The sequence below is a fragment of the Balaenoptera acutorostrata genome, chromosome 2 (genome assembly GCF_949987535.1).
Source record: "Balaenoptera acutorostrata chromosome 2, mBalAcu1.1, whole genome shotgun sequence".
Classification (NCBI taxonomy): Eukaryota; Metazoa; Chordata; class Mammalia; order Artiodactyla; family Balaenopteridae; genus Balaenoptera; species Balaenoptera acutorostrata.
In genome coordinates, this window is record NC_080065.1 from 126,216,201 (window position 1) to 126,239,560 (window position 23,360).

Genomic DNA, 23,360 nt, shown 5'->3' on the forward strand with positions numbered 1-23,360 from the left:
GCTCAGTAGTTGTGGCTCACGGGCCTAGTTGCTCCGCGGCATGTGGGATCTTCCCAGACCAGGGCTCGAACCCATGTCCCCTGCATCGGCAGGCAGATTCTCGACCACTGTGCCACCAGGGAAGCCCTAAAATGACTCTTTAAAAATGACAGTGTCATTCAAAAGAAAGTCATAAAAATATTTTCTTTAAACTGCTCTAGTTTAAAGGAAACTAGAAAAACATGACAATTGAGTACAATGTGCAAACCTTGATTATATCCTGGATTAAAAAAAAAACAGCCATAAAGGACATTATTGGAACAATTGAGGAAGTTCAAATATTGAATACAATATTAGGTAATAGTATTCATGTTAAATTTCCTGTGTGTGATAATTGTACTTAAAGTTATGTGGGAGAATGCCCCTGTTTGTAAGAGGTACATATTGAGATATTTAGGGATGATATGTTAAAATGTCTGCAACTAACTCATAACAAAATACAATGTTTACATACTGTATCTGCCAGCTATGGTCACAAAATACAGTGCAAAACTTAACAGCTCAAAATAACATTAATTCCCACTCGTGCATCTGGAGGTCAGCAGATTTAGGCTGAGATCAGCTGTGCTTTGCTTCAGTATACAGGTTGTATCCAGTGCTGTTCCATACTCATCCTTGAATCGGTGGGCTATCCAGAAAAAGTTCTTAGAAAGGTGGCAAAAGAGCAAGAGGGCAAGCCCAATTATTGCAGCACATTTCAAGCCACAACTTGCTTTACTCTGTGTATTAGTTTCCTAGGGCTGATATAACAAACTACCACAAAGTGGGTGGCTTAAAAAAAGCAAACTTATTCTCTCATAGTTTGGAGGCTAAAAGTCTGAAATCAAGGCATCAGCCGGGCCCTGCTGTCTCTGAAGGCTCTAGGGGAGGATCCTTATTTGCTATTTCCTAGCTCTGGTTGTTGCCAGCAGTCCTTGGCATCCCTTGGCTTATAGCAGCATCAGTCCAGTCTCTTATCTCTGTCGTGATATGGCCTTCTTCCCTGTGTGTGTCTGTGTGTCTCCAAATCTCTCTTTATAAGGATACCAGTCATTAGAGTTCACCGTAATTCCATATAAGCTTATCTTAACTTGATTATATCTGAAAAGACACTGTTTTCAAATAAGGTCACGTTCACAGATACTACCCACTCTGCTAACATCCCGTTGGCCAAAGCAACTCAACGTGGTCAAGCCCAAAGTGAAGGGGTGGAGAATTATACTAAACCCATCGTGAGGGTCTAGTATAATTCACATGGCCAAACTCAACATCAGTGGAGCAGAGAGATATAGTCTGCCCACAGAAGTTAAGAGGGAGAGTGACTGGTTTTGAATAATAAATGTGTGTGTGTGTGTGTGTGTGTGTGTGTATATATATATATATATATATATATATATATATACACACACACATATATGTATAATGTATAACATGTGATGTATATGCATACATGTGTATATATATGAGAGAAAGTGAACAAATGTAGCAAAATTGGTGAATCTAGGTGAAGACTATATAATTATTTATTATTGTTTATTATGTCAAATATCAACAAATCTGGACTTAGGGAAGGAGAAGCTGTTTTAAAAGACTATTGCAATAGCAGAACTCATTGATCACAAAATCTGCAAATGTCTCATACAGAAAAAGTTTTTTTGTTTTTGTTTTTTAAATTAGGGAGGGATCAGCAGGGCTAGCAGTAACTTTGTGTAGGAGTAGGACAAGGGGATAGAGCAAGCAGATGGTATAATCAGGGTGCTTTAACAGGAATATTTTTCCCTCTGTGGTTGGCCAGTTCTCAGAATGAACAATTAAGTGGGGGATTTTAGGACTTGTTTCAGTCTGGGGGTGAATTAAAGTTCAGAGGCCTATGAGAAAAAGAGAAACCTGACCAAAATTTGGTCAAACCAAATCAATAGGTAGGTAATGGGTAATTGTAAGCACTCTTGAAACTCTTCTGAAGGTTTAAATTATTTCAAAATAAGATTTTTTTAAAGCTAAGAGTTAGTACTTAGATACAGTTTTTAAAAAATTATGCAGTCCTACCTTCTCAGTCTATGCTTACTTTTATTTATTTATTTATAATACATTTATTTATTTATTTTTGGCTGCGTTGGGTCTTCGTTTCTGCTTGCCGGCAAGCGGGGGCTACTTTTCATTGCGGTGCGCGGGCTTCTCATTGCAGTGGCTTGTCTTTGTTGCGGAGCACGGGCTCTAGGCACATGGGCTCAGTAGTTGTGGCGCACGGGCTTAGTTGCTCCGCGGCATGTGGGATCTTCCTGGACCAGGGCTTGAACCTGTGTCCCCTGCATTGCCAGGCAGATTCTTAACCACTGTGCCACCAGGGAAGTCCTTAGATAAAATTTTGGAATGCATTTTTAATTCTCTCTAAACTTCATGATATTTTACTAGGTGTGGTTTGCCCCTCTTCCCAATGACTAGATTTTGAGTAAAGACACTGGCATTACAGCTTGGTAGGTTGTAGATTTATTCTGTATGTCCTAGTTCTACCTTCACTGGAAAGAATAAAAACTTATTTTAAAAAAATACCATGATGTTTAAAGGGTCCAAAGTTTTCAGAGGAAAAAGAAAATATTTTGGAATTTCATCTCATCAAGCAGATAATACATACCCTGAGAACTAACTAAACAAATTAAGATTCAGAGGAATCCAATTGAAGAGCAGCATTTCTTGTATTTCAAGTCATAAGAATGTATTTTTTAAATTTATGGGTTTTGAATGAGTTACTTACAAACTGATTGTATTAAGACTTCCTAGGTGGTGACTGTAGTTAATAACACTGTATTGTATATTTGAAAATTGCCAAGAGTAGATCTTAAAAGTTCTCATTACAAGAAAAACGTTTATAACTACGTGTGGTGATGGATGTTAACTAGACTTACTGTGTTGAGCATTTAGCAGTATATACTAATATCTAATCACACTGTATACCTTAAACTCATATAATGTTATATGTCAATTACACCTCAGCTAAAAAAAAGACTTCCTAGGATGCCATAAGCTTCTGCTTAATGTGTGAATCACTGGGAGAAATACCTCTTTTAAACAAAACTCTGTAGATATATATCAACTAAGGATAAGCTATATATCAACTAAGGATAAGCATGTCTCTTTTTCTTAATTATAAAGAGATACTCAGGACTCATATTTAGAATATATGAAGAACTACAACAAATCAATAGGAAAAAGACAATCCAATGTAAAAAAATGGCCAAGGGAACTGAACAACCACCCCCCCCCAACCAAAGGTTATCCAGATGACTAAACATATATTAAATAAATAGTGCCCTACGTCATCAATAATTAATAATCAGAGAAATGCAAATTAAGCCCACACTGAGATAGCCAAAATGGTTAAACTTTTAAGAAGACTAGTAACGATAAGTGTTGGTAAGAATTAGAACAAATGGACCAATTTAAAATAATGGACCTATTTACACATCTCATCCTGCTGATGAGATGTGTAAATTGGTACAACTTCTTAGAAAGCAGTTTGGCAGTATCAGGTAAAGCTGAAAAGAGCATACCCTATGACACCAATGCCACTTCTAGGTATATGCCCCCCCTCAAATGTACACACGTGTGTACAAAGTGACATATATAATGACATACTTCTGTGAACAGTAGAACAATAGTAAATGAGTTTTGCTGTTCATGCTGAAAAAGACAAAAGCAGTCCGTGACAGCTAGGAGCTAGCCTGATACTCAGAGCTAGGCTATGCTGTTCTCGTGTTGAACTAAAACAGGTTCATAGAACAACATTAGACAAGGCCACTCTGTGACAGTGATGGATTAAGAGAAAAACAAGAGGATGCCATAATCAGGTGAAAAGGAACATTTTCCAATCCACAAAAATGGCTAATATGAATTACCAATCACAGCTTTAGCCTCCTTCCATTTTTCTCACCTTCTAAGAATTATTAATATATCCAACTATAAAAATAACTGTTTCTGACAGCATCCAATCCAGAGCAAAGTCCTACTTCAAACCACCCCCAAATCACCTTGCACAAATATCGCAAGTCCTTTTTAACACCCTCTTATTGAGATGCCCCATGATTCTCTGTGGTGTGATGTCTCCCTTGTTGCAGTAATCAGAAAATACAACTTTGTTCAACTACAGGTGTGTTCCTGATGGTCTGTGGCCAAAGAGCATTGACCAGACTGGAATTCTATACAGCATTGGAAATGAATGAGCTAGAGCAGAACACAACATCAATCTGAGACTGAGCTAAATATCAAAGGAAAGAGACTAGATTCTGAAGATTACATACTGTAAGTGTTAATGAGTTTTTTTTACAAATGGGAAACCACCAAATGCTCCTGCTAATGAGCATGAGATAGAGTGTCAGAAGACAGGTTCTAGTTTTTATATTGCCAGCAGTAGCTGTATGGACTGGGCAAGTGATTTCATCATTGGGCCTTAGTTTTTTCATCTATTTAAAAAAGGGGTGGGGAGATTGGACCTAATCTTTCTGAGGTGCATTATCATTCTTAAACATTCTATGATCTTATGACTGTAAAAAACTCTCAACAAATATCTTGCAAAATTTCTATTGGGCCATTTTCAATATATGTAAGTAGTCTATTATTTAATTTCCTTTAAAATCCAAAGCCAAACATTTATCTTCACTTAATTTATCTACTATATTATTTGGGAAGCAGAGTTACATACTAATTACGAGCATGACTTTGGAGTCAGACAAAATCAAATTGAGTTCCTTCTCTAATATTTACTAGGTAGAAGACGTTGGGGGAGTAACATAACCTCTCCAGTCTCAATTTCATCTGTAAAAAAGAAATAATAATAATGTGTACCTCATAGAGTTGTTGCAAGGGTTAAATGAGATAATGCATGTAAATTACTTAATACAGTACCAGTATATAGAAATCATACCCAATAAGTATTGCTTCCATCAGAATCATAAGTGACAAGCCAGTCGCTTCCTAAGCGTTTGAGGGTTCTGTGGAAAAGAATGGGTTTATGCAAACCATGAGGCAAGTTGAACAGTTCCCCTATCAGTGTACCTAATGGACCCCAGTTTCCTGAGAGATGATGTCTGTCTGTCCCCTTTCCTTTTCCTACTGATCACTTCCTCCAAGCCCCCCTCCCTCATTCCCATCCAGTTGGTTTACGCTTCAGAAGACACTGCAGCATCTTTTTGCCTCTCCCTTGGTCTCTGGGCGGAGTGTGTGTGTGGAGTGTGCCGAGTACCTTAACACCTCGCTGTTTGCCCGCTGCTGCAGCGGCCCCAGCCGGCTCACAGATACTATGACTTCAACCTTAAGCTTGCTTAACGAGTATCCTCATTGGGTGTTCAATTCCCCAGGGCTTTTTTTCCTGAAAGGGAATTGAAAGGTGAGTTTGCTGTTGCTTTGGCAACAACTTTCAACCTCCACCTTACTCTCCAGAATGAGAACATATCTATTAATATATTCGATAGACTGGGGAGTTGAGTTACTTAATGCAATTTTTCTTCCAAGTGCAAAACAGCTCACCTGGCTCGGTTAGCCTTTGGCGGCGCTGCGGTTAGAGGCTAGCAAAGCCGAGAGCAGCTGTTGCAGGAACCTGTTGGCAGAAAAGTGAAAGTGTGTACGCAACAGGTGTATCTGCTGCAGAGAGTGCGCTTGTGAGAACGGATGGCGATTGCACGCAGAAAACTCTTGCAAAGCAGGCAAGTGGGCTCGCTTCTCCTTTTTCTGTGCTTATCTGTGGGGGGTGCGGCGGCCATCCGCTATTCGGTGGCAGAGGAGATGGAGAGTGGTTCGTTTGTAGCTAACGTGGCTAAGGACTTGGGGCTGGAGGTAGGGAAGCTGGCTGCGCGCGGGGCGCGGCTCGTTTCCGAGGGCAATATACTGCATTTCCGGCTGCACCGCAAGACAGGAGATCTGTTCGTGAAGGAGAAACTGGATCGGGAGTCACTTTGCGGCAAAGCCGATCCATGCGTTCTGGAGTTTGAAATAGTCCTGGTGGAGCCACTGCAGTCCTTTCGCGTGCAGGTCAGGGTATTTGATATCAATGACAATGCCCCGGTTTTCCTAAACAAGGAGCCTCTTTTAAAGATTCCGGAGAGCACCCCCCTGGGTTCACGGTTTCCTCTGCAGAGCGCGCAGGATCTGGACGTCGGCCTCAACGGTCTCCAAAACTACACCTTGAGCACCAGTGAGTATTTCCACCTGCACACCCGCTTCCGCAGCCATGGGCCCAAGTATGCCGAGCTAGTGCTGGATAAACCCCTGGACAGAGAGGAGCAGCCTGAAGTCAACCTGACAATTACAGCTGTGGACGGAGGGTCTCCGCCCAAGTCTGGCACTGCCCACATCCGCGTGCAGGTTCTGGATGTCAATGATCACGTGCCCCAATTCTCTCGACTGGTGTACCGCGCTCAGGTACCGGAAAACAGTGCCAATGGTTCTTTGGTGGCTACAGTGACTGCCACCGACCTAGACGAGGGCTCCAACAAGGAGATAACTTACTCTTTAGCGCAAAACCCAGAAGTAATTCTCCAGACGTTTCAGATTGACTCTGAAACTGGAGAGGTTCGACTAAGAGGGTCCCTAGATTTTGAAGCGATTGAAACATATGACATTGACATTCAAGCTACCGACGGAGGAGGCCTCTCTGCCCACAGCAAAGTCCTGGTGGAGGTGGTGGATGTTAATGACAATCCTCCTGAAGTTACAGTCTCCTCTGTGTCCAGCCCTCTCCCTGAGGACTCTCCACTACAGACGGTAGTGGCCCTTTTCTCTATCAGAGACCGGGACATTCGAGTGGGAGGAAAAATCACTTGCTTCCTCAAAGAAGACCTTCCCTTTGCAGTCAAACGTACATTCAGGAATTCCTACTCACTGGTCACTGACAGAGGCATGGATCAGGAGGAGGTCTCTGGCTATAATATCACCCTTGTTGCCATGGATACTGGAACACCCACCCTGTCCTCGGAGACTGTGATAGAGGTGCTAATATCTGACATTAATGACAATCCCCCAGTATTTCAGGAAGATTCCTACATCTTGACTGTTCCAGAAAATAACAGCCCTGCAGTTTTTATTGGCAAAGTCCATGCTGAGGATCTAGATTTGGGTGAGAATGCCCAAATAACATATTCTCTGCTGCCTCCAAAAAGTGGAGATCTATCAGTCTTTGCTTACATCTCCATAAATTCAGACAATGGGAAACTCTATGCACTGAGAACTATGGATTTTGAAGCCATTCAAGATTTTCAGTTTGTGGTAAAGGCAACTGATGGGGGCTTCCTGTCACTGAGTAGCCAGGTTACTGTCAGAGTGGTTGTCCTGGATGACAATGATAACTGCCCAATGATCTTGTACCCACTGCAAAATGGCACCTTGCCCTGCAATGACCTGGTGCCTAGGTCTGCAGAGGCAGGCTACCTGGTGACTAAGGTGGTGGCTGTGGATGGTGACTCAGGTCAGAATTCCTGGCTTTCATATCATCTATTTAAGGCCACTGACCCTGGGTTATTCTCTGTTCAACAAAAAAATGGGGAAATCCGTACATTGCGGCAGATATCTGAGAGAGACCCCACGATGCAGAAACTGATCGTTCTTGTTCAGGATCACGGCCAACCAGCTCTTTCTACTACTGCCTCACTTAATATCCTCCTGGTAGATGGCTTTTCTGAGCCCTATCTGCAGTTCCGGGATCCATTCAAGCATCCTACAAGGGTAAATCCATCCACTAAATATTTGGTCATTTCTCTGGCTGTGCTTTCCTTTCTCTTTCTCCTCTCTGTCACAGTGATCTTCATTACACATATCTGCCAGAAGATTAAATACAGAGAAAAGTTCACAATTCAAGAGCATTTCTATGATGACTGTAATTTCTCTAACAACCTGGTACAAGGAGAAGCCAGTGGATCCATATCCCAGCCTTGTCCCTATGAAGTGTCCTCAGCCACTGGCACTGGCAATAGTGAATTCTGGTTTCTTAAGCACCTTATGCCCAACTTCCCCTTCCCCCATGGCACTGGAGAGGTAAAAACGGAGGCTGGCTCCAGTTTACCACCAGATTCTGATAGAAATAGGTCTTGGGGGTCAGAGGGCCATGCCCAAGTATCTGATGACTATATGTAGCCATTATTCATGTCTCCTGTGGAAGTTCATTAGTCCTGGCTCTGGATATGCTTAGTTCCATAGAGATATCATGTTATTTTGCCTTTAAGTTATTTTCCATTAGAAAGTTATGCATGCATAGGGACAAGAACTAGCTCCTAGTTTTGATACATCAGAAAGCAATTAGGTTCAAGAAGTAGAAATATAGTTTATTGTTATTCAGAAATTTTTAGATTTGTTACCTGATGAGTAGAGATCATCTTTGAATCAACATCTTGCATACCATCATTCACAATCATGCAAATGTCTGGTGAATGGTGGTCCTCATAGATAACTGGATGGGAGGAAGGGTAAAGAAGAAGAAAAAGGATTTGACTTATTTGCAAATGTAAAGGCAGATATAAGGCTAAAGAGATTCAGTTCAGGAATTAAGTTAGCTGTAGATTTCTTAATGGTTGTTGGGGACCTTAGGCAAGTCTTAAATCTGTTTATACACAGATATCTCATTCCTCATCAGAGAGCAGTTGTTTGAAGGTAGATGAGGAAAAAAAGAGACTTGTAGATAACAAATGCTATTGAACAACTACAAAACAAAAAGATATTAAAGGAGAAAGAATGCATTAATACCATAAAGTGGCCTTAAGAAAAGATAGATTTTCATGTATTACCGGATTTGATCTTAAGCCATTTTCTCCTCTGAGCATGCTGATGTGACAACATGGAAACTAAGAAAAAGAGTTAGTTCCTAGCATATCATTCAAAAAATGAAATGGAGTAGGGATCCAAGTTAGGTTTGTTTTTGATCATCACTGTTTTGCATTTGTAAGCTATTTTAAGTTCTCTCATTCTAAAATTAAAGAAAAAAAATTAAAACATTAACATATTTCAAGGATGCTATTAATACTACCAACTGTGCCTTAACTGTTTAAAAAGTTTGCTTTACTGAGTCTTTAATTATGTACCTTATTTTATACAATGTGTAAATTCAGACCCACAGGGTGTGTCCCACACAGATAGGCACAACATTTGTACCTGGTATTCCAAGGGTAGAACAGTACCTCTAGTTTGGGCAAATTGCTTCAATTACAAATTTAACTTTGAAATGCATATAGATCTACATTTCTACTGGAAGTTTTAAGTTACAATAAAGTTAAAAAATTTTTTATACTATATTTAAAATAATATTTTATTTATTTATTCATTCATTATTTTTTTGGCTGCACTGGGTCTTGGTTGTGGCACACAGGATCTTTTGTTGTGGGACGTGGGCTCTTCGTTGTGTTGCGCAGGCTTCTCTTTTAGTTGTGGCGTGCAGGTTTTCTCTCTCTAGTTGTGGCGCACAGGCTGCAGGGTGAGTGGGCTCTGTAGTTTGTGGCACTCGGGCTTAGTTGCCCCGCGGCATGTGGGATCTTAGTTCCCCCACCAGGGATCAAACCCACATCCCCTGCATTGGAAGGATTCTTTACCACTGGACCACTAGGGCAGTCCCTTAAATTCTTTCTTTTTTTTTTTAACATCTTTATCGGAGTATAATTGCTTTACAGTGATGTTTCTGCTTTATAACAAACTGAATCAGCTATACATAAACATATATCCCCATATCTCTTCCCTCTTGCATCTCCCTCCCTATCCGACCCCTCTAGGTGGTCACAAAGCACCGAGCTGATCTCCCTGTGCTATGCAGCTGCTTCCCACTAGCTATCTATTTTACATTTGGTAGTGTATATAAGTCCATGCCACTCTCTCACTTCGTCCCAGCTTACCCTTCCCCCTCCCTGTGTCCTCAAGTACATTCTCTAGTAGGTCTGCGTCTTTATTCTCATCCTGCCCCTAGGTTCTTCATGACCTTTTTGTTTTTTTAAAGATTCCATATATATGTGTTAGCATATGGTATTTGTTTTTCTCTTTCTGACTTACTTCACTCTGTATGACAGACTCTAGGTCCATCCACCTCACTACAAATAACTCAATTTCGTTTCTTTTTATGGCTGGGTAATATTCCGTTGTATATATGTGCCACATCTTCTTTACCCATTCATCTGTCGATGGACACTTAGGTTGCTTCCATGTCCTGGCTATTGTATATAGAGGTGCAATGAACATTGTGGTACATGACTCTTTTTGAAGTATGGTTTTCTCAGGGTATATGCCCAGTAGTGGGATTGCTGGGTCATATGGTAGTTCTATTTTTAGTTTTTTGAGGAACCTCCATACTGTTCTCCATAGTGGCTGTATCAATTTACATTCCCACCAACAGTGCAAGAGGGTTCCCTTTTCTCCACACCCTCTCCAGCATTTATTGTTTGTAGATTTTTTGATGATGGCCATTCTGACTGGTGTGAGATGATATCTCACTGTAGTTTTGATTTGCATTTCTCTAATGATTAATGATGTTGAGCATTCTTTCATGTGTTTGTTGGCAATCTGTATATCTTCTTTGGAGAAATGTCTATTTAGGTCTTCTACCCATTTTTGGATTGGGTTGTTTGTTTTTTTGATATTGCCTTAAATTCTTTATGAGATAATTTTAGACTTAAGAAAACTGCAGGAATAGTATAGTGTTATCATATACTCTTCACCTGGCTTCCCTTAATGTTACCATCTTACATAACCATAGCACAGATAACAAAATTAAGAAATTAACCTTGGTACAACTCTATTAACTAAACTACAAACGTTATTCAGATTTTACCAGTTTTCTCCTACTGTCCTTTTTCTTTTCAAGGATCCAATCCAGGATCTCACAATGCATTTAGTTCCTACCATTCATCATAGTTCCTTAACCTTTTCTGGTCTCTCATGACTTTGAGACTTTAAAAAAAAATTTTTTTTTCTTTTATATATTTTTTTATACAGCAGGTTCTGATTAGTCATCCATTTTACACACATCAGTGTATACATGTCAATCCCAATCTCCCATTTCATCACACCACCACCCCCATCCCCCCGCCGCTTTCCCCCCTTGGTGTCCAAACGTTTGTTCTCTACATCTGTGTCTCAATTTCTGCCCTGCAAACCGGTTCATCTGTACCATTTTTCGAGGTTCCACATATATGCGTTAATATACAATATTTGTTTTTCTCTTTCTGACTTCCTTCACTCTGTATGACAGTCTCTAGATCCATCCACGTCTCTACAAATGACCCAATTTCGTTCCTTTTTATGGCTGAGTAATATTCCATTGTATATATGTACCACATCTTCTTTATCCATTCATCTGTCGATGGGCATTTAGGTGGCTTCCATGACCTGGCTTTTGTAAATAGTGCTGCAATGAATATTGGGGTGCATGTGTCTTTTTGAATTATGGTTTTCTCTGGGTATATGCCCAGTAGTGGGATTGCTGGGTCATATGGTAATTCTATTTTTAGTTTTTTAAGGAACCTCCATACTGTTCTCCATAGTGGCTGTATCAATGTACATTCCCACCAACAGTGCAAGAGGGTTCCCTTTTCTCCACACCCTCTCCAGCATTTGTTGTTTGTAGATTTGCTGATGATGCCCATTCTGACTGGTGTGAGGTGATACCTCATTGTAATTTTGATTTGCATTTCTCTAATAATTAGTGATGTTGAGCAGCTTTTCATGTGCTTCCTGGCCATCTGTATGTCTTCTTTGGAGAAAAGTCTATTTAGGTCTTCTGACCATTTTTGGATTGGATTGTTTGTTTTTTTAATGTTGAGCTGCATGAGCTGTTCATATACTTTGGAGATTAATCCTTTGTCCATTGATGCGTTTGCAAATATTTTCTTCCATTCTGAGGGCTGTCTTTTCGTCTTGTTTATGGTTTCCTTTGCTGTGCAAAAGCTTTGAAGTTTCATTAGGTCCTATTTGTTTATTTTTGTTTTTATTTCCATTACTCTAGGAGGTGGATCAAAAAAGATCTTGCTGTGATTTATGTCAAAGAGTGTTCTTCCTATGTTTTCCTCCAAGAGTTTTATAGTGCCCGGTCTTACATTTAGGTCTCTAATCCATTTTGAGTTTATTTTTGTGTATGCTGTTAGGGAGTGTTCTAATTTCATTCTTTTACATGTAGCTGTCCAGTTTTCCCAGCACCACTTATTGAACAGACTGTCTTTTCTCCATTGTATATCCTTGCCTCCTTTGTCATAGATTAGTTGACCATAGGTGTATGGGTTTATCTCTGAGCTTTCTATCTTGTTCCATTGATCTATATTTCTGTTTTTGTGCCAGTACCATATTGTCTTGATTACTGTAGCTTTGTGGTATAGTCTGAAGTCAGGGAGTCTGATTCCTCCAGCTACGTCTTTTTCCCTCAAGACTACTTTGGCTATTCGGGGTCTTTTGTGTCTCCATACAAATTTTAAGATGATTTGTTCTAGTTCTGTAAAAAATGCCACTGGTAATTTGATAGGGATTGCATTGAATCTGTAGATTGCTTTGGTACTATAGTCATTTTCACAATATTGATTCTTCCAATCCAAGAACATGGTATATCTCTCCATCTGTTGGTATCATCTTTAATTTCTTTCATCAGTGTCTTATAGTTTTCTGCATAAAGGTCTTTTGTCTCCCTAGGTAGGTTTATTCCTAGGTATTTTATTAGTTTTGTTGCAGTGGTAAATGGGAGTGTTTCCTTAATTTCTCTTTCAGATTTTCATCATTAGTGTATAGGAATGCAAGAGATTTCTGTGCATTAATTTTGTATCCTGCAACTTTACCAAATTCATTGATTAGATTTAGTAGTTTTCTGGTGGCATCTTTAGGATTCTCTATGTATAGTATCATGTCGTCTGCAAACAGTGACAGTTTTACTTCTTCTTTTCCAATTTGGATTCCTTTTATTTCTTTTTCTTCTCTGATTGCTGTGAATAGGACTTCCAAAACTATGTTGAATAATAGTGGTGAGAGTGGACATCCTTGTCTTGTTCCTGATCTTAGAGGAAATGCTTTCAGTTTTTCACCATTGAGAATGATGTTTGCTGTGGGTTTGTCATATATGGCCTTTATTATGTTGAGGTAGGTTCCCTCTATGCCCACTTTCTGGAGAGTTATCATAAATGGGTGTTGAATTTTGTCAAAAGCGTTTTCTGCATCTATTGAGATGATCATATGGTTTTTATTCTTCAATTTGTTAATATGGTGTATCACATTGATTGATTTGCATATATTGAAGAATCCTTGCATCACTGGGATAAATCCCACTTGATCATGGTGTATGATCCTTTTAATGTGTTGTTGCGTTCTGTTTGCTGGCATTTTGTTGAGGATTTTTGCATCTATATTCATCAGTGATATTGGTCTGTAATTTTCTTTTTTTGTAGTATCTTTGTCTGGTTTTGGTATCAGGGTGATGGTGGCCTCATAGAATGAGTTTGGGAGTGTTCCTTCCTCTGCAATTTTTTGGAAGAGTTTGAGAAGGATGGGTGTTAGCTCTTCTCTAAATGTTTGATAGAATTCGCCTGTGAAGCCATCTGGTCCTGGACTTCTGTTTGTTTGAAGATTTTTAATCAGTTTCAATTTCATTACTTGTGATTGCTCTGTTCATATTTTCTATTTCTTCCTGGTTCAGTCTTGGAAGGTTATACCTCTCTAAGAATTTGTCCATTTCTTCCAGGTTGTCCATTTTATTGGCATAGAGTTGCTTGTAGTAGTCTCTTAGGATGCTTTGTATTTCTGCAGTGTCTGTTGTAACTTCTCCTTTTTCATTTCTAATTTTATTGAGTTCTCTCCCTCTTTTTCTTGATGAGTCTGGCTAATGGTTTATCAATTTTGTTTATCTTCTCAAAGAACCAACTTTTAGTTTTATTGACCTTTGCTATTGTTTTCTTTGTTTCTATTTCATTTATTTCTGCTCTGATCTTTATGATTTCTTTCCTTCTGCTAACTTTGGGTTTTGTTTGTTCTTCTTTCTCTAGTTCCTTTAGGTGTAACGTTAGATTGTTTACTTGAGATTTTTCTTGTTTCTTTAGGTAGGCTTGTATAGCTATAAACTTCCCTCTTAGAACTGCTTTTGCTGCAACCCATAAATTTTGGATCGTTGTGTTTTCATTGTCATTTACCTCTAGGTATTTTTTGATTTCCTCTTTGATTTCTTCAGTGATCTCTTGGTTATTCAGTAACATATTGTTTAGCCTCCATGTGTTTTTGGTTTTTACGTTTTTTTCCCTGTAATTAATTTCTAATCTCATAGCGTTTTGGTCAGAAAAGGTGCTTGATATGATTTCAATTTTCTTAAATTTACTGAGGCTTGATTTGTGACCCAAGATGTGATCTATCCTGGAGAATGTTCCGTGTGCACTTGAGAAGAAAGTGTAATCTGCTGTTTTTGGATGGAATGTCCTATAAATATCAATTAAATCTATCTGGTCTATTGTGTCACTTAAAGCTTGTGTTTCCTTATTAATTTTCTGTTTGGATGATCTGTCCATTGGTGTAAGTGAGGTGTTAAAGTCCCCCACTATTATTGTGTTACTGTCGATTTCCTCTTTTATAGCTGTTAGCAGTTGCCTTATGTATTGAGGTGCTCCTATGTTGGGTGCATTTATAGTTCATAATTGTTATATCTTCTTCTTGGATTGATCCCTTGATCATTATGTAGTGTCCTTCCTTGTCTCTTGTAACATTCTTTATTTTAAAGTCTACTTTATCTGATATGAGTACTGCTCCTCCAGCTTTCTTTTGATTTCCATTTGCATGGAATATCTTTTTCCATCCCCTCACTTTCAGTCTGTATGTGCCCCTAGGTCTGAAGTGGGTCTCTTGTAGACAGCATATGTACGGGTCTTGTTTTTGTATCCATTCAGCAACCCTGTGGTTTTTGGTTGGAGCATTTAATCCATTCAGGTTTAAGGTAATTATCGATATGTATGTTCCTATTACCATTTTCCTAATTGTTTTGGGTTTGGTTTTGTAGGTCCTTTTCTTCTCTTATGTTTCCCACTTACAGAAGTTCCTTTAGCATCTGTTGTAGAGCTGGTTTGGTGGTGCTGAATTCTCTTAGCTTTTGCTTGTCTGTAAAGCTTTTGATTTCTCCATCAAATCTGAATGAGATCCTTGCTGGGTAGAGTAATCTTGGTTGTAGGTTCTTCCCTTTCATCACTTTAAGTATATCATGCCACTCCCTTCTGGCTTGTAGAGTTTCTGCTGAGAAATCAGCTGTTAACCTTTTGGGAGTTTCCTTGTATGTTACTGGTCATTTTTCCCTTGCTGCTTTCAATAATTTTTCTTTGTCTTTAATTTTTGCCAATTTGATTACTATGTGTCTTGGCATGTTTCTCCTTGGGTTTATCCTGTATGGGACTCTCTGTGCTTCCTGGACTTGGGTGGCTATTTCCTTTCCCATGTTAGGGAAGTTTTCGACTATAATCTCTTCAAATATTTTCTCTGGTCCTTTCTCTCTCTCTTCTCCTTCTGGGACCCCTATAATGCGAATGTTGTTGCGTTTAATGTTGTCCCAGAGGTCTCTCAGGCTGTCTTCATTTCTTTTCATTCTTTTTTCTTTGTTCTGTTCTGCAGCAGTGAATTCCACCATTCTGTCTTCCAGGTCACTTATCCGTTCTTCTGCCTCAGTTATTCTGCTATTGATTCCTTCTAGTGTACTTTTCATTTTAGTTATTGTATTGTTCATCTGTTTGTTTGTTCTTTAATTCTTCTAGATCTTTGTTAAACATTTCTTGCATCTTCTCGATCTTTGCCTCCATTCTTTTTCCGAGGTCCTGGATCATCTTCACTATCATTATTCTGAATTCTTTTTCTGGAAGGGTGCCTATCTCCACTTCATTTAGTTGTTTTTCTGGGGGTTTATCTTGTTCCTTCATCTGGTACATAGCCCTCTGCCTTTTCATCCTGTCTATCTTTCTGTGAATGTGGTTTTTGTTCCACAGGCTGCAGGGTTGTAGTTCTTCTTGCTTCTGCTGTCTGCCCTCTGGTGGATGAGGCTATCTAAGAGGCTTGTGCAAGTTTCCTGATGGGAGGGACTGGTGGTGGGTAGAGCTGGCTGTTGCTCTGGTGGGCAGAGCTCAGTAAAACTTTAATCTGCTTGTCTGCTGATGGGTGGGGCTGGGTTCCCTCCCTGTTGGTTGTTTGGCCTGAGGTGACCCAACACTGGAGCCTACCTGGGCTCTTTGGTGGGGCTGATGGCGGACTCTGGGAGGGCTCACGCCAAGGAGTACTTCCCAGAACTTCTGCTGCCAGTGTCCCTGTCCTCATGGTGAGACAGAGCCACCCCCCACCTCTGCAGGAGACCCTCCAACACTAGCAGGTAGGTCTGGTTCAGTCTCCTATGGGATCACTGCTCCTTTGCTTGGGTTCCGATGCGCACACTACTTTGTGTGTGCCCTCCAAGAGCGGAGTCTCTGTTTCCCCCAGTCCTGTCAAAATCCTGCAATCAAATCCCGCTAGCCTTCAAAGTCTGATTCTCTAGGAATTCCTCCTCCTGTTGCCAGATCCCCAGGTTGGGAAGCCTGACGTGGGGCTCAGAAACTTCACTCCAGTGGGTGGACTTCTGTGGTATAAGTGTTCTCCAGTTTGTGAGTCACCCACCCAGCAGTTATGGGATTTGATTTTATTGTGATTGTGCCCCTCCTACCATCTCACTGTGGGTTCTCCTTTGTCTTTGGATGTGGGGTATCTTTTTTGGTGAGTTGCAGTGTCTTCCTGTTGATGATTGTTCAGCAGTTAGTTGTGATTCTGGTGTTCTCGCAAGAGGAAGTGAGAGCACATCCTTCTACTCCGCCATCTTGAACCAATCTCTAACTTTGAGACTTTTGAAGAGTACTGGTCAGTTATTTGTAAAATGTCCCTCAATTTTTCCCCAGTTTTACTGAGGTATAATTGACATATAGCACTGTTTAAATTTAGAGTGTACAGCATATATTGTGAGATGATTACCACAGTAAGCTAATAGTTAACAAACATGTGTCTCAACTTGACATTGTCTTTGTTTTCTCATAATTAGATTGATGTTATGCATTACTGGGAAGAATATCACAGAAATGATACTGTGGCCTTCTCAGTGCATCATATCGGGGGGTACATGATGTCAAAATGTCTTATCTGGTGATGTTAATTTTTTTATTGTGGTAAAAAAACAAAATCTACTATGTTAACCATTTTTAAGTACAGTTCAGTAGTGTTAAAGTGATGTTAATCTTGATCACTTGGTTAAGATAATATCTGTCAAGTTTCTTTACTGTAATGTTACTGTTTTTCCCTTTGTAATTAATAGCTGGGGAGAGACACTTTGAAACTATGCAAATACAATGTTTCTGCTTTAGGGACTTCCCTGGTGGTCCAGTGGTTAAGACTCCGCATTCCCAATACAGGGGGCCCAGGTTCAATCCCTGATCAGGGGACTAGATCCTGCATGCCACAACTAAGGATCCCCCAACCCTCAACTAAAGAAAAGATCCTGCATGCCGCAAGGAAGATTCCCGCATGCCACAACCAAGACCTGGCACGGCCAAATAAATAAATAAACATTAAACAAAACAAAACAATGTTTTTGCTTTAACTTTTGACCACAAATTGTAGTATCCACTGTGGGCTATTTTCTGTGGCAATTAATACTGTGGCAGTGAATGGTGATTTTCTATTTCTGATTCCTTTTACATTAATTGAAATTCTTTAAGGAATGCTTGTCACTTCTCCCACATTTATTATTTACTTATTTCTTTATATATGGATTCATGGACATTTACTTTATTATTTGGACTATAATCCAATGTTACCATTATATTGCTGAGCAAACTCTTTTATCTGGGATGAAGAGGAGATTTTTAAGCCTGGAATTATACACATAGAACACAGTTTGTTCAAAATTAGTATTTCTTTGTAATACTATGTTACATTATCTTAAGCAAGCATAAATTTCTTTCACTTGTTAAGGTTTATTTATAATGTTTTAACTTTAAATGAAAATTCCATTAACTTTATTTTAAATTTCCATTAGATATAAAACTATTAGATATTAAACTATGAAAGTTTAAAATTTTATGTAGACCTATTTATATACTTATAAGCTAAGTATAACAGTGATGTCATTTAATGCTGTACTTTTAACAAAATTTAAAAATTTTTAATTTTCAAATTTTTTAAAAATTTATATTTTATTTTTGGCTGCATTGGGTCTTCGCTGCTGCACATGGGCTTTCTCTAGTTGTGGCGAGCAGGGACTGCTCTTTGTTGAGGTGCGTGGGCTTCTCACCACGGTGGCTTTTCTTGTGGAGCATGGGTTCTAGGCACATGGGCTTCAGTAGTTGTGGCACGCAGGCTCAGTAGTTGTGGCGCACGGGCTTAGTTGCTACACAGCGTGTGGGATCTTCCCGGACCAGGGCTCGAACTCTGTCCCCTGCATTGGCAGGTAGATTCTTAACCACTGTGCCACCAGGGAACTCCTAGGTGTCATTTAAACATAGATTTAGATGCTAAAATTAGACATAGAGATATATGCAAAATGGAATTGGTCTCTCTGGTTTTATTTAATTCTACCAAAAATAAATATATATATATATATTGCTTTCTCTGTGTCTGTGCTTCTTGTTGTTGTTTTATATTTAAAGATGAACCTGTCTCATTCTTGGAAGCAGAATTTATCCAGATAATTGTCTCATATAAAGGTCTATTTTCTATAGAGCTGAATATCAAATAGGTGATTAATCACACATCCACTCTTCGGCCCAAAATTTGATCTCATTTCCAAATCTATGTAGCACTTTTTATAATATTATTAAAGTACTGGTTGTGTTTATATAACACTGAAACGATATTCAAAAGTAAAAATAGGGGGCGGAGTGAAGATGGTGTACTAGGAGGACGTGGAAGTTGTCTCCTCACAACTAGGGCACCTACCAGGCATCCGTGGGGGACCACAGACACCTAAGGGGACGGGAGGAACCCCCAGCGACAAGGTAGGACATGGGGCATGGGGGGTGTGAAGGGGGAGGAGAAGTGGAGGCAGGACAGGACTGGCGCCCCTGAGGGCCGGCTGGGGGAGGAGAAGGGATCCCACGCTGGAAGGGGGAAATTGGGGAACCATTGGGAGGGCAGAGGAACAATAGGGAGTGTGGCCAGGTTTTGGGGCCCCCAGGAACCTGCTGAGATCCCGGGCCTGATCCTCTACCCATGGAGGCCCCCTCCAGCCGTGTGGGTCCTGAGGGAGTGGGGGGAGGGAAGGGGAGCAAAAGTAAAGTCTGGACCTTTGGGACCAGCACCCCTGAGGGGTGACTTGGTGAGGGGAAGAGTTCCTACACTCAGAGGGACCCACCTGTGGTTAGGGGTCCAGCGGGATGGGGGAGACCCTGGGGGAGATGGGGGGGAGGGGCAGAAGGAAGAGAAGGGAACCCGGCCAGTGCTTTCCCAGTCCACTTAGGCACTGGGGAGCCTGTTGGGCTCCTGGGCCTAATCCTCTGCCCTCAGAGCCTCCCTCCTGCCACGCAGAACCGAAGTCCCACCCCTACAACCCCACGCATGGTCCTACCTCTACACTTACAGACCCCCTCCAAAGCACTGGGCCTAAACCCCACCCACACACCCTCACTCAGGGCCCTACCTCCAAACTCTGGAACCCCACACTCCAGAGGCCCTCCTTTCCACGTGCTGCCTGTCTCCTTCTGTGCACAGGTCCTAAGCAGGGGCCAGGCCCATGCTTGAACGTGCCCGCCTAGGCCCTGCCCCATGCTCCAACGTCACCACCCCACCAGCCTTGGTCCTGCCCCACCCTAAACCCTGCCCCTAAATTCCACCCCCGCCTAAACTCTGCCCCCATAGCCAAGGCTTTTTTTTTTCCTCTTTTAGATTGGGGTTCTGTTTTACCTTGCTGATTCACTGTTGTTGATTCTTTTATATTTTTATTTTTCCTAACCTTTTATTTTTCTAATTTTATTTTATTCTTTATACTTTGTTATTGTTCTCTGCTTTTGGCTTGTTCTCCCCCCCTTTTCTTTTTTCTGTTGTGGTTTTATTTTACCTTGTTGCAGTTGTTTCAATTATAGTTTTATTTTTCCTAATGTATTTTTTATTTTTCTAATTTTATTTTGTTTTTTATTCTTTGATATTGTACTGTTCCTTTTTTCCTTTATTCACCATGCCACGAGCTTGTGAGATCTTGGTTCCCAGGCTACAGGTCAGGCCAAGCTCCTGTGGTGGGAGCTCCAAGTCCAAATCACTGGACTAACAGAGAACCTCAGACCCCAGGTAATATTAATCAGAGTGAGGCCTCCTGGGGGTCCTCATCTCAGCACCAAGACCCGGCTCTATCCAACTGCCTGCAAACTCCAGTGCTGGAGGTCTCAGGCCAAACAACCAGTAAGACAGGAATACAGCACCACCCATCAAAAAGACAAAAAAAAACCCATGAAATGACAAAAAAAGTATATTACAGACGAAGGAGCAAGGTAAAAACCTACAAGACCAAATAAATGAAGACAAAACAGGCCACCTACCTGAAAAAGAATTCAGAGTAATGATAGTAAAGATGATCCAAAATCTTGGAAACAGAATGGAGAAAATACAAGAAACATTTAACAAGGATCTAGAAGAACCAAAGAGAAAACAAACACTGATGAACAACACAATTACTGAAATTAAAAATACTCTGGAAGAAATCAATAAATAGCAGAATAACTGAGGCAGAAGAATGGATAAGTGAGCTGGAAGATAAAATGGTGGAAATACCTGCCAGAGAGCAGAATAAAGAAAAAAGAATGAAAAGAATTAAGGACAGTCTCAGAGACCTCTGCGACAACATTAAACACACCAACATTTGAATTATAGGGGTCCCGGAAGAAGAAGAGAAAAAGAAAGGGGCTGAGAAAACATTTGAAGAGAATATAGTGGAAAACTTCCCTAACATGGGAAAGGAAATAGTCAATCAAGTCCAGAAGGCACAGAGAGTACCATACAGGATAAACCCAAAGAGAAACATGCCAAGACACATATTAATGAAACTATCAAAACTTAAACACAAAGAAAAAATATTAAAAGCAGCAAGGGAAAAGCAACAAATAACATAGAAGGGAATCCCCATAACGTTAACAGCTGATTTTTCAACAGAAAATCTGCAAGACAGAAGGGAGTGGCAGGACATATTAAAAGTGATGAAAGGGAAAAACCTACAACCAAGATTACACAGCAAGGATCTCATTCAGATTCGATGGAGAAATTAAAACCTTTACAGATAAGCAAAAGTTAAGAGAATTCAGCACCACCAAACCAGCTTTACAACAATGCTAAAGGAATTTCTCTAAGCAGAAAACACAAGAGAAGGAAAAGACCTACAAAAACAAACCCAAAACAATTAAGAAAATGGTAATAGGAACATACATATCGATAACTACCTTAAATGTAAATGAATTAAATGCTCCAACCAAAAGACATAGACTGGCTGAATGGATACAAAAACAAGACCCGTACATATGCTGTCTACAAGAGACCCACTTCAGACCTAGGGACACATATAGCCTAAAGTGAGGGGATAGAAAAAGATATTCCATGCAAGTGGAAATCAAAAGAAAGCTGGAGTAGCAATCCTCATATCTGACAAAATAGACTTTAAAATAAAGACTATTACAAGAGACAAAGAAGGACACTATATAATGATCAAGGGATCAATCCAAGAAGAAGATATAACAATTGTAAATATTTATGCACCCAACATAGGAGCACCTCAATACATAAGGCAAATGCTAACAGGCATAAAATGGGAAATCGACAGTAACACAATCATAGTAGGGGACTTTAACACCCCACTTTCACCAATGGACAGATCATCCAAAATGAAAATAAATAAGGAAACACAAGCTTTAAATGCTACATTAAACAAGATGGACTTAATTGATATTTATAGGACATTCCATCCAAAAACAACAGAATACACTTTCTTCTCAAGTGCTCATGGAACATTCTCCAGGATAGACCATATTTTGGGTCACAAATCAAGCCTTGGTAAGTTTAAGAAAACTGAAATCATATCAAGTATCTTTTCTGACCACAATGCTATGAGATTAGATATCAATTACAGGAAAAAAACTGTAAGAAATACAAACACATGGAGGCTAAAGAATATGCTACTAAATAACCAAGAGATCACTGAAGAAATCAAAGAGGAAATTAAAAAATACCTAGAAATGAATGACTGACAATGAAAACATAACAACCCAAAACCAATGGATGCAGCAAAAGCAGTCTAAGAGGGGAAGTTTATAGCAATACAATCCTACCTCAAGAAACAAGAAACATCTCAAATAAACAACCTAACCTTACACCTAAAGCAATTAGAGAAAGAAGAACAAAAAAATCCCAAAGTTAGCAGAAGGAAAGAAATCATAAAGATCAGATCAGAAATAAATGAAAAAGAAATGAAGGAAACGATAGCAAAGATCAATAAAACTGAAAGCTGGTTCTTGGAGAAGATAAACAAACTTCATAAACCATTAGCTAGACTCATCATGAAAAAAAGGGAGAGGACTCAACAGAATTAGAAAAGAAAAAGGAGAAGTAACAACTGACACTGCAGAAATACAAAGGATCATGAGAGATTACTACAAGCAACTATATGCCAATAAAATGGACAACCTGGAAGAATTGGACAGACTATTAGAAAAGCACAACCTTCTGAGACTGAACTAGGAAGAAATAGAAGATATAAACAGACCAATCACAAGCACTGAAATTGAATCTGTGATTAAAAATCTTCCAACAGACGAAAGCCCAGGACCAGATGGCTTCACAGGCGAATTCTATCAAATATTTAGAGAAGAGCTAACACCTATCCTTCTCAAACGCTTCCAAAATATAGCAGAGGGAGGAACACTCCCAAACTCATTCTACAAGGCCACCATCACCCTGATACCAAAACCAGACAAAGATGTCCCCAAAAAAGAAAACTACAGGCCAATATCTCTGATGAACATAGATGCAAAAATCCTCAACAAAATACTAGCAAACAGAATCCAACAGCACATTAAAAGGATCATACAGTATGACCAAGTGGGGTTTATCCCAGGAATGCAAGCATTTTTCAATATACACAAATCAATCAATGTGATACACCATATTAACAAATGGAAAGATAAAAACCATATGATAAAAGACGCAGAAAAAGCTTTTGACAAAATTCAACACCCATTTATGATAAAAACTCTCCAGAAAGTAGGCATAGAGGGAACCTACTTCAACATAATAAAGGCCATATATGACAAACCCACAGCCAATATCATTCTCAATGGTGAAAAACTGAAACCATTTCCTCTAAGATCAGGAACAAGATACGGTTGCCCATTCTC

The 23,360-nt window shown here is 39.8% G+C and overlaps 1 protein-coding gene across 1 annotated transcript; it reads left to right on the forward strand.

The window, feature by feature from the left end:
- Positions 1-5,679: 5,679 nt before the first annotated feature.
- PCDHB1 (protocadherin beta 1) lies at positions 5,680-8,136 on the forward strand. The gene has a single exon (XM_007194120.2). It carries the CDS (start codon positions 5,680-5,682, stop codon positions 8,134-8,136), a length of 2,457 nt encoding a protein of 818 aa, XP_007194182.2.
- Positions 8,137-23,360: the final 15,224 nt, after the last annotated feature.

Coding starts and splice junctions, on each gene's coding strand:
- PCDHB1 (XM_007194120.2), top strand. CDS start 5,680: ATGGCGATTGCACGCAGAAAACTCTTGCAAAGCAGGCAAGTGGGCTCG.